Source organism: Topomyia yanbarensis, chromosome 3 (assembly GCF_030247195.1).
Source record: "Topomyia yanbarensis strain Yona2022 chromosome 3, ASM3024719v1, whole genome shotgun sequence".
NCBI classification, from domain to species: domain Eukaryota; kingdom Metazoa; phylum Arthropoda; class Insecta; order Diptera; family Culicidae; genus Topomyia; species Topomyia yanbarensis.
The window spans coordinates 81,797,266-81,814,540 of NC_080672.1; the positions used below are offsets into that span (position 1 = coordinate 81,797,266).

Here is a 17,275-nt window from a genome sequence, read left to right on the forward strand (position 1 = left end):
AAACGATTTGTCTCAAATTCATACTACTCGTTCCGATCTATCTACCATCCTTCTTGTTCTTAGTTCCGAAATTATTTTCAAATATTATAGTTGGCGCCACCGTACAGATCAGTGCCTCTATAATATCAAGTGGAGCGCATGAAGTGTCATCGGTTAATCTTCGCAATGTAATGGTAACAAAAATGCAACTTATTTTTCGTTTTGCTAAGCATTTGTTGTGAGCTTGTTGATTCAGTGTTGTGAAAGCATTTTGTTGATACGTGTGAGTTTGTACTGAAAGGCGTAATGATGATATGTGACGGATACATACGTATAACATGAATACGACTTTGTAAACTGAAACGTTTTTAGTAAGAATTTTGGTGTTTGACAACTATGCAATTGTCATAATATATATCACAAAATCAAAATCGCAACTAATTTTCAACAAACACTGCAACATCAGCAACCAGTTCGGAACATTAATGGACATGTTCTAGCTGGCAACATAAATGACTATTTGGTGACAAAAGATGTTTTGAAATAACCTTGATGTTATCTATGTTCAACCAGTGCAACAAAAATAACCTTATTGTTCTTTCGTTGCAACATAGTTCGGACTTAGACAAATAAAACTAGTTGCGATTTGCTACTTGGGTATATAGTCGACATGGCTGCCGAAGGTCAGCTTGTCGTCTATAATGACTCCGAGAGATTTCAGGCTCCGTTGTGAGGTGATCACGACTTCTCCCACATGGATAACTGCATGTTGTGCCGACTTTCGGTTGTTGACGATAACTACCTCCGTCTTATGATGAGCGAGCTCCAGGCCTCTCGCGCTCATCCATTCCTCCACTGTGTTTATCGCGTGTTCTGCAGTTAGTTCTACCTCGGGGATTGACTCCCCGTAGACCTCCAAGGTTACGTCGACCTTGACCCTAGGAGGGAACTTCAGTCTCAGAACCCCGTCATACATGAGGTTCCATAGCACCGGGCCTAGGATCGAGCCATGCGGGACTCCGGCGGTGATCGGAACCCTTTTCTGACAGGCATCGGTCTCGTATAGCAGTACGCGGTTCTGGAAGTAGCTTTCCAGGATCCGGTAAAGACCCACCGGTAGGCTAAGCCGGTGTAACGAGAGCGCGATGGCATCCCATTCCTCGAATCTAGGGCATTCGAAGACTACATGTTCCGGCTTCTCTTGCACGTTCACACACTCCGGGCAAAGGGGTTACGAAGCGTGTCCAAACCGATGCAGGTACTTCCGGAAGCATCCGTGCTCTGACAAAAACTGCGTCAAATGGAAGTTCATCTCTCCATATTTTCTATGTACCCAAGCAGACACATTTGGGATGAGTCGATGGGTCCACCTTCCTTTCTCCGCGTTGTCCCACTCTTGCTGCTACTTAGCCAACGAGTCTCCTTGCATTACGTTTATTTCTCTGCTGGTAGCATTCCACGTCCTCAGCCAGAGTGATGCAGATGGGAATCATCCCGGCAATTACACATACCGCCTCCGACGATATCGTTCTATACGCACTCGCGACACGAACATCCATTAGGCGAAACGTGCTTGTCAACTTCGTCCGGTTCCGCTTTGAGTTCAGCGCAGCAGCCCAGGTCGGTACTCCATACCTCAGTATTGAGGATGAGACACCCGCCAGGAGACGTCTCGTGCTCCCTCTTGCTCCTCCGTGATTCGGCATGATTCTTGCCAATGCGTTAGTTGTCCTCGCAGCCTTCTCACATACATAGTCGACATGGCTGTTGTAATTTAACCTATCGCCGACCATAACACCCATGTGCTTCAGCGCACGCATCGATGGGATGGACTGTCCCTCGACGCTGATCTCGATACGCTGGATTTTTTACGGTTGCTGACCAGCACTACCTCAGTCTTGTGATGAGCCAACTGCAACTTGACATCAGCCATCCAGGTTTCCACGATGTCTATTGTCTCTGCCGTCAACATCTCCACCGCCTCAAGGTTCTCGCCGGTTATCGTCAGGACAACATCATCTGCAAAACCGCCGATCTCAACTCCTCTGGGCAGTTCCAGTGTTAACACTCCGTTGTACATTATATTCCAGAGTGTTGGGCCGAGTATGGAGCCCTGAGGTACTCTCGCCGTGATCCTAATCGACCTCTTCCCGATGTTCGTTTCGTAGACCAGTACACGGTTCTGGAAGTAACTTTCCAGAACCTTGCACAGATAGTCCGGCACCCGCATTCTGTGCAGCGTTGCGGCGATGGCCCCCCAGATAGCACTGTTGAACGCGTTTTTCACGTCGATCGTGACCACGGCGCAGTAGCGATTTCCCCTTCTCTTTTGCTTCGACGCTTTCTCCACGCTCTCGATGACTGTGCGGATGGCGTCCACCGTCGATATCCCTTTCCGGAATCCGAACTGCCTCTGCCATAGTCCTTTCTCACTTTCAGCGTAGGTCGTCAGCCTGTTGAGGTTGACCCTTTCCAGAAGTTTACCAAGAGTATCCAGTAGGCATATAGGCCGATACGACGCTGGATCTCCTGGTGGTTTCCCTGGTTTTGGCAGCAACACCAGCTTCTGGATCTTCCATCTATCCGGGAAGTAGCCTTCGTCATGGCATTTCGGTAGGACTATCATGAACATGTCCGGAAACGCCAGGATCGCAGTCTTCAGTGCCACGTTTGGGACACCATCCGGTCCGGGAGCTTTCTTCGCTTTCAGCCCTTTTGCCACTATAAGGAGCTCGTCGTTGGAAACCCGATTGTCACCTGCATTTCCACCATCTGCATCAGCGTATGGTGTAGGCGGCCATGCGGTTGGGTCGTGCTTCGGGAATAGGCTCTCCACTATAATTTTCAGTTTTTCGCCGCACATATCGACTGGCGTCGACCCTTGATCCTGGCCATAACGACACGGTAAGCATTGCCCCAGGGGTTAGCGTCTACTTCTTTGCACAGTTTCTTGTAGCAGGTGGACTTGCTTAGCACTATCTCACGTTTAAAAGCGGACCTGGCCGCCCGGAATGTTACCTTGCACTCTTCTCTGACTGCCTCAGATCTTGCTCTCTGAACGCGTCTTCTGGCTTTTAGGCAAGTAGCCCGGAGGATGCTTAGCCTTTCGTTCCACCAGTACGCTGGACGCCGGTAGTTCTTCGGCTCCATTTTCCTCGGCATTGTTATATCGCATGCCCGAGCTATTGTTTCCGACAGCTCATCGGCACTGGAGTGACGCTGTCAGTATGAAGTGCTTCCACAAAAAGGTCCTTGTCGAATTTCTTTATTTTCCACCTCCGCTCGCCAGTCCTCACTCTCGGCGTTACCATACAATTTCGCCGACCAATGGTGTAGTGGATAGCTTGGTGATCACTATGTGTGTGCTGCTCACTAACTCGCCAATTCATGTCATCCAGCAGCGACGCGCTGCAGAATGTTACGTCGATGATGGATTCCCGACCGTCTTTACGGAATGTGCTAGCGGAACCTTCGTTGCACACCTTTACGTTCAGCTTCGCCAGTGCTTCCAATAGGCTGTAACCTCTTGCGTTGGTCAGCCTGCTACCCCACTCCACGGCCCAAGTGTTGAAATCTCCTCCTATAACAACCGGCGTTCGCCCGACTAACGAGTCGGTTAATGCGTCCAGCATCCGGTTGTACTGCTCTGGTGTCCACAGTGGAGGAGCATAGCAGCTACACACGAATACGCCGTTGATCCTGACGATCACGAAACCTTCGTGTGTGCTATCCACCACTTCTTGAACAGGGAAACCGCCCATCACTTGGAATGCCGCCATCCCTGCACTATCCACCACCCAGTTACCGTTATCGGGAGGAACACGATACGGCTCTGCAATAATTTATACGTCGTACTTCGTGTCTGTTATCGCCAGCCACAACAGTTGCTGTGCAATGTCACAATGATTGAGATTAAGCTCGATAATCTCCATCATTATTGGCCTGCCTTTGCCTTTTTGTACTCTGGGCATAAGAAGCCTCCCGTCATGTGGTATTTTCCGCCCTCATTTGTGCAGAGCGAGCACTTCGGTTGTTTTGTGCAGTCTCTAGCAGTTGTAACCCGTCAGGGTAACAATTTAGCACTGGGTGGAAATATACCTATTTGTGCGTACTCTCTCCGTAGAGTGTATTGTTATTGCAACATAACTCACCGCTGGTCATTATGCTCGTTCATGTTTTTGATGTAAATTTCGTTTAAATAATAGTCCATGAACGTTGTTATTAGTCCAGATAGGTGTAGTAATTTTTGTTGTGTATTTGTAAATAAATAGCATAGGGTTTAGTTAGGTTACCGCTCTCCTTTCGCTGCAAAAGTGGTCTGACTATGCTGTGCTAGGTGATGACAGCTATGCGGCGGTACGTTTTTTTGGTGCTGGTTTTGGTGTTTGTTTTGGGTCGAATGAGGAAGGCGGCCATCGAGTTTTTTTAGATAGTGACGGACCACGGCATCGAACAGACGCCTGATCAGTTTTGTGTTTTTCGGGACAGTTTCCCGCCACCATAACCAGTACGGTATAGTGCGCGTGTGGACGGTAAAAATACCCGTCAGAAAGTGCCGGCCCGTGGTTCGGGTACTCGTTTGTTTCTGGTGCTGGATCGCCGTCGGGGGAAGCTAATTATCAAGGAGCTTTCGCTTCCCCGGCTAACCGTAAAGGATCCAGACGCACCATTCCGCCCTCGCTTGGAAGGATAAGCCGAACGAGCTTTGCTCTCCTTCCCAGCTAATAGCCAAGGAGGGTGAAGCAGGGTGGACAACGGCTCCCCCTGGGAAGAACACTGCGGTGTCTTCCGGGATTCTTTGCGGGGAGCGAAGAATCCGGTGATTCATCACCACCGTCGCTAGGGAGGTTCCAACAAAGGAGCCAAGCTCACCTCCCTAGCTAAAAGACAAGGACCGCTGCCGGAGCAGCCAACGAAGATACGACCGAAGGAGAACGCGGCCGTTGTTGACCCGGCCGGTCGGAAGAAGCCGCCCGCCTTTCCGCCCGCAGCAGCGAATCACCAGCAGCCGTAGTGAAGTGGAGGGAGAGTGGACACAGCAAATAAAAGTTGGTAAATTTAGGTTATTTGTTTGTTTACTTTTTGTTGTGAAACGAAAATCCGAAATTCTGTAGGAGCACCTAGGCCGCCCTGAAAGGAAGGGTCCGCCGGGCAATTAAGAACCCGAGTAGTGGGCAAACCCCTACTTACATTTGGCGCACAGCGCAAAACACACTGAAAAAAATATTTTCCTATTTTGGAAAATATTTTTTTCTTCCGGAGTGTGGGGTGCTTCTACTAAATCGAGGATTTTCGTAGAACAGTGGTGAGGTTTCTTCCGCAATATTTTTCCGCGGTCGTATATTTATTATTTATTTACATTTTTGGTATTATTTTTTGATTTTTGCATTTTCCTTTTTTTGTCCGAATTTGTGGATTGCGTTGTTTGTGTTTGGTCTGCCGGACGAGTAGTTTGAAGGTTGTTGTCATTTATTCGGTTGCGGTGGCCAATCGCCTTGAATTCTCAACCCGGTTTGAGACATTTTTGGAGCAGCTTGATTTCCTGAAATTTTAAGGGAATCGTTAGTGGGCGAAAAATCAGAAATTTTACCGTACCAGTACTTTCATGCTTTGTGTCTTGGTGATTTCTTCCAATATAGCGCAAGTTATGATGGCGTAGGAGAAATTCAACCAAGCGTGTGTGTTCATGCGCGTCGATCATTTACATTTCGATGAGCTGGAATTTGAGTTGCTATCTCGAAGCATTTTTATCTCTCCTGATTCGGATCTTTCGGGTGTCCAGCGGCAGCGGCGTCTTCGGGGAATTTTGTCGCATGAGCGGTCGTCTCGGAGGGAATTAGTTCGCAATTTCCGGGGTGACGTGGGTGAAGAAAGGGAGATTTGCCTTGGTAAATTACTAACAATCAAGGAAGATCTCCAGTACCGGTGCCCAAACAAGGAGATTTACCGAACACGGTTGCTTCATTTGGGGTCTAGGCTCCAGGTTATCCGAAATTATGCGGCAGGGGAGGTCAACCAGGAAATTTCGGGGTTGCTGGAGGAAGTTCTAGCAGTTTATGCCAGTCATTTCAGTGACGAACAGGCAGTACTTCCTCCCGACAACCAAGAAGGGGAGGATGGAGAGATTTTGGGAGATTTGCTGAGTACAGACGTACCTGCAATTCCACAGGGATCCAATCCTTCCGATAACGAAGGATCTCTTTCCAAACAGCTCGTAGGAGACGACCTGTTGCGTGTCTTGTGCGAGATGAGGGACGAGATTCGACAATTGCGACAGCAATCCGACGATAATAAAGCCCTAGCGTCTCAGGGGTCTGATGCTTTTTCAAAAGCTACCGAAACGCTAATGGGCGGGATTGCGTCACTGACAACAATTTCGTCAGTTTTGAGAAAGACGGTTCAAGAAGTTGTCTCACTTCGTGAATCCGTGAATGAACTTCGGGCACTAGTACATCAGAAGGAAAGTGCTTCCGAGAAGGATCTGCAGACCGATCTGGAAGATTTGCGTTTGATGGACGTACCCGATTCATTTGATGCACCAGAGATTCCTCGCCCAACACTGGCGCCCAGTCCCGATCAATTTGTGTTGAAGCGAGGATTCTCGGGTCAACAAAATCTATGTCCATCACTTCCTATCGAGAAACCGAAACAGAATACTGGATTCACAGCCCCGTACCAAACTCAGAACCAGCCTTACGTTCCTGAATTGACCGAACAGCTGGCGGGACCATCATATCCGAACTTTTCAATATCTACCAACGCGGGAAACGGATCGATGGCAGCCCCAAGGAATTACTCGCGTAACCCGCAACGCGTCGCTGACTGGAAAATTCGGAAGTATGCTGGAACTGATGAAGGAACGGGACTAAATGAATTCTTGGACACCGTAGCGAGTTACGCTGCGTGTGAGCAAATGTGCGAAGACGAACTTTTCAATTCTGCGATGCATTTGTTCACTGGCAATGCTTTGACCTGGTATCAGGCTATGCGTGCGCAAAACCGGTTGTTTAACTGGAACCATCTTGTTTGCGAGCTCAAGGTAAATTTTGTTCATCCTGAACTTGATGCTACGCTCAAAATGAAGGCTCTCCAGCGCCGGCAGATGCGTAACGAATCTTTCCAGGAATATTTCCTGGAAATGGAGAAAATATTTCGTGCTATGACGGTTCCAATGGCACCGAGCGAAAAACTCGACGTGCTCAAGCGGAACCTGAAAGCCGACTATAAACAAATGCTTATCCTCAGGCCAGTGAACACGCTCTCAGAATTGATGAGTCTTGGTAAATCGATCGACGCCTCCAAGACGCCGATTTATCAGAAAGTTTTCGGTTCTTCTCGGGAAGTTGCTGCTTATTCTGATAATCCACCACAAAACAAACAAAAACAAAACAATCAAAACCAAAAGAGAGGTGGACAGAATAACGGCAACGCAAAATCCAAAACGTTTTGGAACAAGAATGCCAAACCGGCAGGTCTTGATTCAAGCAAGCCTCCTGACAACCAGAAAAAGAAACAGCAAGGGAATCAGGACGGCAAGAATCTCGAGGGAAACAATCAAAAATCAATCGAACCACCGCAGAAACCTATAATGTGTCTGGAGTATTTGGTGGAAAAGCATCGTCCTCCCGTGCTCGGCGTCTGCTACAATTGTGGAGACAAAGGACACGGATATGAGGAATGCCGGAAACCAAAACGGGTCTTCTGTATCGTGTGTGGGTCTAAAGGCTTTGATGTTTCTCGTTGCCCTTACTGCCTAAAAAACGGGATCAGAACCAACTGAAGTCGCAGTTGGCAGTAAAGCAGCGCTCCAAACAACTAATAATTAATCCCCAGATTTACGACAGTTTTCGACCGGCTCGTGATGAGGACTATGATAATTCGTTGTCTGTCGAAACCATCGTCCTGGACGACCCGTTCGATAACCGTCCATTTGCAATTGTCGCAGTGTACGGCAAATCCTTCAAAGCCTTGCTCGACAGTGGTAGTAACGCCACGATTATGACTAAAAAGCTATACCAAAAGTTTTCAAAAAGTCCCTTGAAAAGTTTGGAACGACCATTCGAATTACATTCTGCAAATGGTCAAACCTTACCAATCATTGGACAAGCGTATCTCCCGTATACTTTTCAAAATTTGACAAAGGTCTTATGCACTCTTGTAGTAGAGCATCTGACCGTCAACTCCATTCTAGGTATGGACTTTTGGCGCGTCTGATTCGGATTGGTCGCTTAATATTGTGGCGGTCACGAAACCAGACGACTCAATTCGCCTTTGTCTAGACGCTAGGCCTCTCAATGAGCGTACTGTACGAGATGCATACCCTCCGCCCCACCCTGGGCGAATATTGGGCGGCTTACCCAAGGCGAAGTACCTGTCTACTATAGACTTGAAGGAGGCCTTTCTCCAGGTACCCCTGGCCAAGGATAGTCGCAAATATACCGCTTTCAGTGTTCCCGGCAGGGGTATGTTCCAATTTACTCGTCTACCATTTGGTCTCGTCAACAGCCCCGCTACTCTGGCGCGACTGATGGACCAGGTTCTAGGACGAGGTAAATGGGTACCTTACGTTTTCGTCTACCTAGATGACATCATCGTGGTAAGCGAAACGTTCGAGCATCACATACAGTTGCTCAAAGCAGTGGCCGATTGTCTAGCAAGAGCCAACCTAACCATCAATTTGGAAAAATTCCGTTTTGGAGTCCCCGAACTAAAGTTTCTTGGTTATTTGTTGAATCGGGATGGACTCAAGGTCAATCCTGACAAAATTCAGCCGATTCTCGACTACGAGAGACCGGTTACCGTGACGAAACTTCGTCGTTTCCTCGGTATGTGCGGTTATTACCGCCGCTTCATTGATCGGTTCAGTGAGGTCACTGCTCCCTTGAGCGATCTGCTCAAAACGAAAACCAAGAGCTTAGTTTGGAACTCCGAGGCAGAACTCGCGTTCCTTAAAATTAAGGAACTTCTAGTCACTCCTCCAGTTTTAGTCCCACCAGACTTCTCCAAAGAATTCATTCTTCACACAGGCGCTAGTGACGTAGCAGTCGCTGCTGTTCTGGTGCAGGAGTATCCCGAGGGTGAGAAAGTAGTTGCTTACTTTTCGCACAAACTGACCACTCCCCAAAGGAACTATCATGCAACTGAAAAGGAAGGTCTGGCGGTGATAATGGCGGTTGAACACTTTCGAGGTTACTTGGAAGGTTATCATTTTCGACTGGTCACTGATTCGTCAGCGATTACATGGATACTGAAGACTAAATGGAAAACCAGTTCACGTTTGAGTCGTTGGAGTTTAGAATTGCAACTCTACGACATGTCTATTGAGCACCGGAAAGGCAAGGACAATGTCGTTCCAGATGCGTTATCCCGGGCCGTAGCAGCCGTTTCCGCTTTGTCCACCTCAGACTGGTACTGTTCCATGAAGTCCAAAGTTATCCAAAATCCTGACGACTATGCCGACTTCAAAGTAGAAAATGATCAACTTTTCAAGTATGTAAACTCGAAAGTTGTTCCGTGCGACTCGCGGTTCAGTTGGAAACTCGTCCCAGCACCCGAGTTCCGTCAAGATTTGATTCAACGTACCCACGAAAATTTGCTTCACGTGGGATACGATAAAACGATCCACGAAATGCAGTTGCGATATTACTGGCCTCGTATGGGATCGGAAGTACGAAAGTTTATTCGAGAATGCGGGACGTGCAAGGAAATCAAAGCTCCTTTCGTCCCAGTCCAGCCCGAAATGGGTCAGTCGCGTGCGACTAATGCACCATGGCGAATGGTTTCTGTGGACTATATTGGTCCTCTTCCAAAAAGCAAACGTGGCAATCAACACTTGCTTGTCGTCCTCGACGTCTTCAGCAAGTACGTCATGTTAACCCCCGTTCGAAAAATCGCTAGTACATCACTCTGTACGATACTACGCGAACAGTGGTTCAATCGCCATGGTAGCCCGGAAATTCTGCTAAGCGACAATGCCTCCACTTTCACCTCGAAGGAGTTCAGTCAATTCATAAAAGAAACCAACGTCAAACATTGGCTGAATTCCCGCTATCATTCGCAGGCTAACCCAGTGGAGCGAACAAATCGCTCGATAAACACCGCAATCCGGGCATATGCTCGAACCGAGCAGCGCAACTGGGATGTCCACATCACCGATGTGGAGCGCATCCTAAATACTACCGTTCATTCCTCCACTGGGTTTAGTCCTCATTTCATTATACACGGGTGTGAAATGGCATCTGCCGATGACTTCAGCAGGATTTCCGGTGAGGGTGACCTAGAAACAAGACACCAACAGATAGACAAAATCCGGGAGATTGTGGTCAAAAATTTGGCAAAGGCAAGCGAGGGCATTCGACATCAGTACAACTTGCGTCATCGAAAGTTCTCCAAACCTTTTGAAACGGGACAAATGGTGTACCGTCGAAACATGAAGTTGTCGAATGCACTCGAGTCGTACAATGCTAAACTTGGATCACAATACTTACCGGCTAAAATTGTCTCAAAAAAAGGTGTATCCTCCTACGAGCTGGAGGATTTAACAGGTAAAAACCTTGGAGTTTGGCCAGCAAATCTCCTTAAACCAGCATAAAACTTTTCCGTGCCGTCGGTGGACTGACGGTATGCTTTTATATGGATTGCTCACTTGGGAGTTTTCCAAAAGCAGCCGTCGGTTCCCGACGGCAACAACACGGACTTTGATCCGAATAAAAAAACAATAAACATTTCTCCGTCTTCTCTATTTTTATTGTGGAAGACCAACTCTGCTGCGAGAAGGTTCTTCAACACCTTCTGGCAATTTTTCAGAGCCACACTCACGCAGTGTGGTAAACAAACACTCGCACGAAATATATGCTCTGGCCCCGGTGACGGCTACGGTATGGTGGAATACTCTACTAAAAAAACACTAATCTTATACCGTGCCGTTCTCCCGGGCATCGGACGCATCTAAATACACTACCTGCCGTGTTCGGCAAACAAATACTAAAAATTCTTTTGCGCCCCACTCGCGCAGTGAGGTAACCAAATTATCCACTAATTTGCTTTGCTCCGGCGGTCGAGACGGTTACGGTAAAGAAAACTTTCTCACCAAACCAGTACCAGTGTTTGGAAGAAACAAAACGAACCTATACCGTCTTTTCACCGCCGGATGCATACACATCATTCCTCTGCCGTGTTCGGCAACATAAAATTTTCAAAAACCCCTTTCTGTGGGGAACACTCGCACCTACGGGTGCACTAAATTATGTAAAATCTCCTTGTTTGGAGCACAAAATCACTAGGTACTCCCTTTTACCATAGGGACACAAAAAAAAACGCGCGGCTAATTCCCGACCGAAATAAAACACGAAATTGCGCGGAAACGGTATAAAAATCGCGAATAAAACAATTTGCGACCGCCAATTTCGCGAACTGTTTTGTTTTTATTTACAATTTTGATGATTCATTCATCATATCGAATGGATCATCGATTTGACACTTTCCTCGATGTTCGCACCAATGCTCTGCATCATGCAGGTGTAGCCCGATTCGGATCAGGATGGTATGGGTGTTAGGGAGAGATGTGGGTTAAAACGCGCCACGCATCTTCGATCTCGAATCGAATAACAAAATTTTATTTCGCATAATTTTGGGTTTGTGGTTAAACCTGGGGTGGTTCGTTTGATTCCAGCGGGAATCTTTTTGATCTGTTTAAATTATGCGAAAGACATTCTTTGGTCCCTCTCAAACGTTTCTTTTGCCATGTACGAAGCGTTTTGAGGCGAAAAGGGACGAATATACAAACTTTTTGTCCGGAATGTCTGTGAGTGGGAGAAATGATGACGTGTTAAGCGGTATTGTATGAGTGAATTTATGAGTGCGGAATCGAACAGAGTGAATGAATGCATATGTGAATGATAAGATAAAATTGTTTTGGGGTTAATTCGAAGTGCTTATCGGAATGTGAATGATCGAGTAGGCCAGTGATTGAGGATGAATGAATGGGATAATTGTATGAATGTATTTGGATAGAAACCCCAACACAAGCGTGTAGTACTGGTACCGTAAGAACACGAGGCATTTCTGGACAGTCGAGAAAAAAAACAAGCAAAATAATGCCGACAACCGTTCCCCTGCAAGTTGAAACATTAAAAATTGTCAATGCCACTTGCAGAATTTTGGGAATTTCGAGTTGTTACCAATCTTGTTTTCAGATTGGATTTAGGGTTCAACCCATAGCCGAGTAATGACGATGGCTGATAGCCTCTCGCTTCGCGTATGCTGTCAGTATTATCAGACCAAACACAGGCAAACTTTTCACCAATGAGGACCGCCGGTCGATTAGTTTTTTTTGACATGAATTATTGATAAATTGCGGAAGAAATAATTAGGTGTAGTTAGTTTTTCTTTGTTTATTTATTTATTTATTCATTGCGTATTATTATTGTATCGGTGTTAGGTGTTAGGTTAGAAAAAAAATTGTTGCCAATTTTTTTCCACCCGGTGTGGGCGAGATTGTAACCCGTCAGGGTAACAATTTAGCACTGGGTGGAAATATACCTATTTGTGCGTACTCTCTCCGTAGAGTGTATTGTTATTGCAACATAACTCACCGCTGGTCATTATGCTCGTTCATGTTTTTGATGTAAATTTCGTTTAAATAATAGTCCATGAACGTTGTTATTAGTCCAGATAGGTGTAGTAATTTTTGGCGGCCATCGAGTTTTTTTTAGATAGTGACGGACCACGGCATCGAACAGACGCCTGATCAGTTTTGTGTTTTTCGGGACAGTTTCCCGCCACCATAACCAGTACGGTATAGTGCGCGTGTGGACGGTAAAAATACCCGTCAGAAAGTGCCGGCCCGTGGTTCGGGTACTCGTTTGTTTCTGGTGCTGGATCGCCGTCGGGGGAAGCTAATTATCAAGGAGCTTTCGCTTCCCCGGCTAACCGTAAAGGATCCAGACGCACCATTCCGCCCTCGCTTGGAAGGATAAGCCGAACGAGCTTTGCTCTCCTTCCCAGCTAATAGCCAAGGAGGGTGAAGCAGGGTGGACAACGGCTCCCCCTGGGAAGAACACTGCGGTGTCTTCCGGGATTCTTTGCGGGGAGCGAAGAATCCGGTGATTCATCACCACCGTCGCTAGGGAGGTTCCAACAAAGGAGCCAAGCTCACCTCCCTAGCTAAAAGACAAGGACCGCTGCCGGAGCAGCCAACGAAGATACGACCGAAGGAGAACGCGGCCGTTGTTGACCCGGCCGGTCGGAAGAAGCCGCCCGCCTTTCCGCCCGCAGCAGCGAATCACCAGCAGCCGTAGTGAAGTGGAGGGAGAGTGGACACAGCAAATAAAAGTTGGTAAATTTAGGTTATTTGTTTGTTTACTTTTTGTTCTGAAACGAAAATCCGAAATTCTGTAGGAGCACCTAGGCCGCCCTGAAAGGAAGGGTCCGCCGGGCAATTAAGAACCCGAGTAGTGGGCAAACCCCTACTTACACAGTGTATCCCGTCTCCCCACATTTTCTGCACAGATCAGATCTGTCCGGGCCTCTACAGTTTCTTGCTGGATGGCCGAAACCCAGGCACCTGAAACACCTCTTCATTTGTTTAGTGGCTCTAGGGATTAATCGTAACGAGCACACCGACCACCCGATTTTGATCTTGCCAGACGACATAAGCTTGTTGGCTGCGGTTAGCGATAAGCATATCACTGTTGACTGTGTGCCACTGTACGCTTTCCTCCATCTTATTGATATCTGCTCTCTCTTCAGGTTTCCTTGCTCTATTAGCGCGCTTCTCACTTCGTCTTCCGTTGTGATCTCGTCCAGATTCCTGCGCTCGACCACTGCTTCCTGAACTAATGCTCTCACATTCGCTTCTCCTCCCACCGCTTCTGCCACGAGTTCCCGGTAGGCCGAGCTCTTGATCAATGGGTCTTTCTTCAGCTCGAACAGCATTTCGCCTTTCTGAGTACGCCTGGTTCTTATAACGTTCTCCCCCAGCTCCTTCAACTTGGGATCTCACCCTTTTGAGGATCGCAGCGTACGTCACGCCTTCGTTTACTTTGACGACTAGAGCGTCTCCCCTCTGCTTCTGCTGGCGTGGCCGAAGGTCTTCTTTCTTCTTTTCCTCCTTTTCTTTCTGTTTTTTCCTTCTCTCTTCTGCGGTTTCTACGGTTCGCCATTTACTCTGCGATTGTCGGTTTTTCACTGTCCTTCACCGACCTCCCTGGGCTTTTCAGTTCCTCCTCTTCTCCTGGCGTTTTCCTTATTCTTTTCACAGAGCGAGAATACCGGTCACCCTTCGGTGTCTCATAGGTTTCTGCTTCTTCTATCGCTGTGGACTTCAGCGTCTTTTCGACGTTTTCAGCTCGCTCTAGTAACGCCATCTGTTCGCATTCGGCTGCTGCTACGGCGGATTTGATGGTAATCGCTAGATCCTTGATCTGTCCGTGCACGTTGCCATTGCTTTCCACGAATTCGTAGAGTTCTTCAATTTTTTGCCTCAATTCCGTAACCCAGACTGCTGGTCTTCTTGGGTAACGCTTGGTTTCGGTGTGCGCACCTGAAATCCTAGCATTCCTTGGCGTCCAATTGGTTTATCGCCGCTCGTGCTCTGTATGGCCTCGCTAGGCTGCTCTCGCTGCTGCTGCTGCTGTTGCACTTGCTGTTGCACTTGTTCGTTATGCTGGGTCGGTGACCTCGCTAGCCCACCTTTGGCAAACGGTTCCGTTAGAATTTTTCTTGTTTTTGTTGATTTTGTCTTCTTGCATGCTTTTTGGGTCGCAACTCCAAGCCGCTATCTACGCCCGTAATAAGTAGTCGCCTCACATGATCCCATGGTTACCTTTGCGAGCAGTGAGGTCGCATGCAAGGGTTGACGCGGTCCTTCATGGGGTACCGCGATCAGAGCCGGATTGGCGCTGGTCATGAGCCTTCAACTGAGCCTACTTGCACCAGCTAAGATTGCGGGTTTCGAACGTACTTGGAGACCTACCAAAGTTTTACTGGGACGGGGGGCAGCCAGTACCATTAGCCCACTCGCCGTTTCGGGGAAGTGTCACCCATCCTTACTAGGGTAGCGGAATGGCGTGGCTGTCGGTCCGTAGATAAATTTCGATGAAATTCTTATTCACATCCGTGTTCTGCCGCCAGTATGCCGTAATTAGGATCTTACTGGTGTCGATCCTAATGTGCCGGTTGGCACTCCAGTTGGGTGAGGGTGCTTTATGCTAAAGTCTTGGATAAAACCTTAGCGGAAGCGGCACCGACTCGCTTCGTCGGAGCTGCATTCGGATTTATATGGCTTTTTCTAGAGGTTTGGCAGAGCCCAACATTGCCTTGCCCCACCATATCCTAGCAAGACTCTCCAACTCGCAGTAGGTCCGGGGCGGGGGGTCGTTAAGCCCCTGAACTTCTGTCCTCCTGTCCCTGCTGTGTGTATGTGTGTGTGTGTGTATGTATGTGCGTATGTTTCAAATAATGTCACTCATTTTTCTCAGAGATGGCTGGACCGATTTGCTCAAACTTAGTCTCAAATGATGCTTCCCATCGGCTGCTATTGAATTTTGGATCGATCGGAATTCTGGTTCCGGAATTACGGGTTTAAGAGTGCGGCCACACAGAAATTTCCCATACAAGTTATAGGAAAAATTAAAAATATTTTTTTAAATTTTTGATGCTAAATGTCTTTAAGGTGCATGAAACGTCGAGATTTGATGCAAACTCGAAAAAAAAAATTGACAAAAATTCACTTTTTTGGATTTTGGCACATTTTTGTCTTTCTCAAATAGAAAGGTTATGCAATCACTCTGAAAAACGTCAACCTAATCCCGGATTGTGTGAAACCTATAGGCATTTTAACTAAGATTGAGCCTGAGGAGCAACCCTTCGAAAGCTGCAGTAAGATAGGGGAATCCGGGGCTATTCGGACCTACCTAAGAAAATTGCCCTTTTAGGTGGAAAATAATTCCTAAACTAAATGAAAGATTTTCAATCGTCGGATATTTTTAAGGGTTCAAACTAAGGCGGAACATTTTCTTGCGGAATACGGGACGGCTGGTTACTGTATTCTAAACTGATTGTCTAGATGACAGAGGCTATCTCATTTTCTCCTCTGCAATCATATACAACTTTGATTTCGAAAGTAGCTATCAGTGGGATCATTTTCTTGTACTCACCTGAAAGTAGATGATGACCTTGCACATGGCTTGGCCCAGGAACCACGTTTCGGTTACATCCCAGACGACGGTCGGCGGCAGGCAGCACAGTATCACGAAGAAATCCGCCACCGCCAGATTCACGATGAAAATGTTGGTTACTGTGCGCATCGTGTGATTGGTGTAGACGGCGATGCAAACTAGCGCGTTGCCAACCTGACAGGAAGGAGGTAAAATAAAAACAATGTGTTTAGTAGCGTTTAGCAACAGTCGCCAGTAGCTGAAGTTTAAATTTTCATACCAAGAAGTTTTTCAAAATTAAAAGACATTTATTTGTAATCAAAATGATCTTTCCTGAGAAGACTTAGTTTGCGAATAGAAAGACTATTCGGTGGACTGGAATCGAAACATTCACATAATGGCTTAATTGATCTTTTTCTGTAGATTATTACATTTGCATCGATTTCCAGACATATATATTTTAGCGGATTTAAATCGGCAAATTTCAACTGACACCTTCAGTAACGGGAAATAACGAATTAAATAACCTTCCTTCAGAATATATAGCATTTTGCAGCTAGACATCAACATAATTGCGTTAATTCCTACCCTCGTTCCCTTGTCAATTGGGTCGCTAATCTTGTTTCTTTGTTCTCTCAACCATCCGGACAGTTCGAATGTTGGCCGTAAACGAATTTCTGAATTACCTATACGATCTGTCCTGTCAATTTACAACTGAAATGCGAAGTCGTGTACCGTCAAGTCGCCAGTCATCGTGCGTGCTCCGTTCACCGTGCAGTTGCGAAGTTAATTTCATTATTTTTTTAAGTAGGTCAAAACTACTAAATTTTTGCGTGTACACTACTAAATTATAATAAAAGAGTTGTCATTGAGTTAGACTTGCGATGACAAAACGTCTCTAGTTATGTTTTGACGTGTAGGATTGTTTACTTTCTAAGTCAATCAGCTCTCTGACAGCGTTTCAAGTAAAACTGTGGGTACAACGTTTGTAACGTTTTAGATTGAAAAATAAAATATCAGGTGACGTTTTTCTCAAAATCATCACGAAATTGAAAGTTGAGGTTTGTATTTTAGTTATACGCAACAAGTGTATTTGAACAATATGTTTCATTTGCATTTCAACCTAAACAAAAATGCAC

The 17,275-nt window shown here is 46.7% G+C and overlaps 1 protein-coding gene across 3 annotated transcripts in view; it reads right to left on the reverse strand.

The window, feature by feature from the left end:
* LOC131690024 (orexin receptor type 2-like) overlaps window positions 1-17,275 on the reverse strand; it is a 651,430-nt gene that overhangs the window by 254,711 nt on the left and 379,444 nt on the right. For all 3 annotated transcript variants that reach the window (XM_058975467.1, XM_058975468.1, XM_058975466.1), the window contains one exon: window positions 16,137-16,331. In XM_058975467.1, the coding sequence (XP_058831450.1) occupies window positions 16,137-16,331 (195 nt within the window). The remainder of the gene's footprint in view (window positions 1-16,136; window positions 16,332-17,275) is intronic.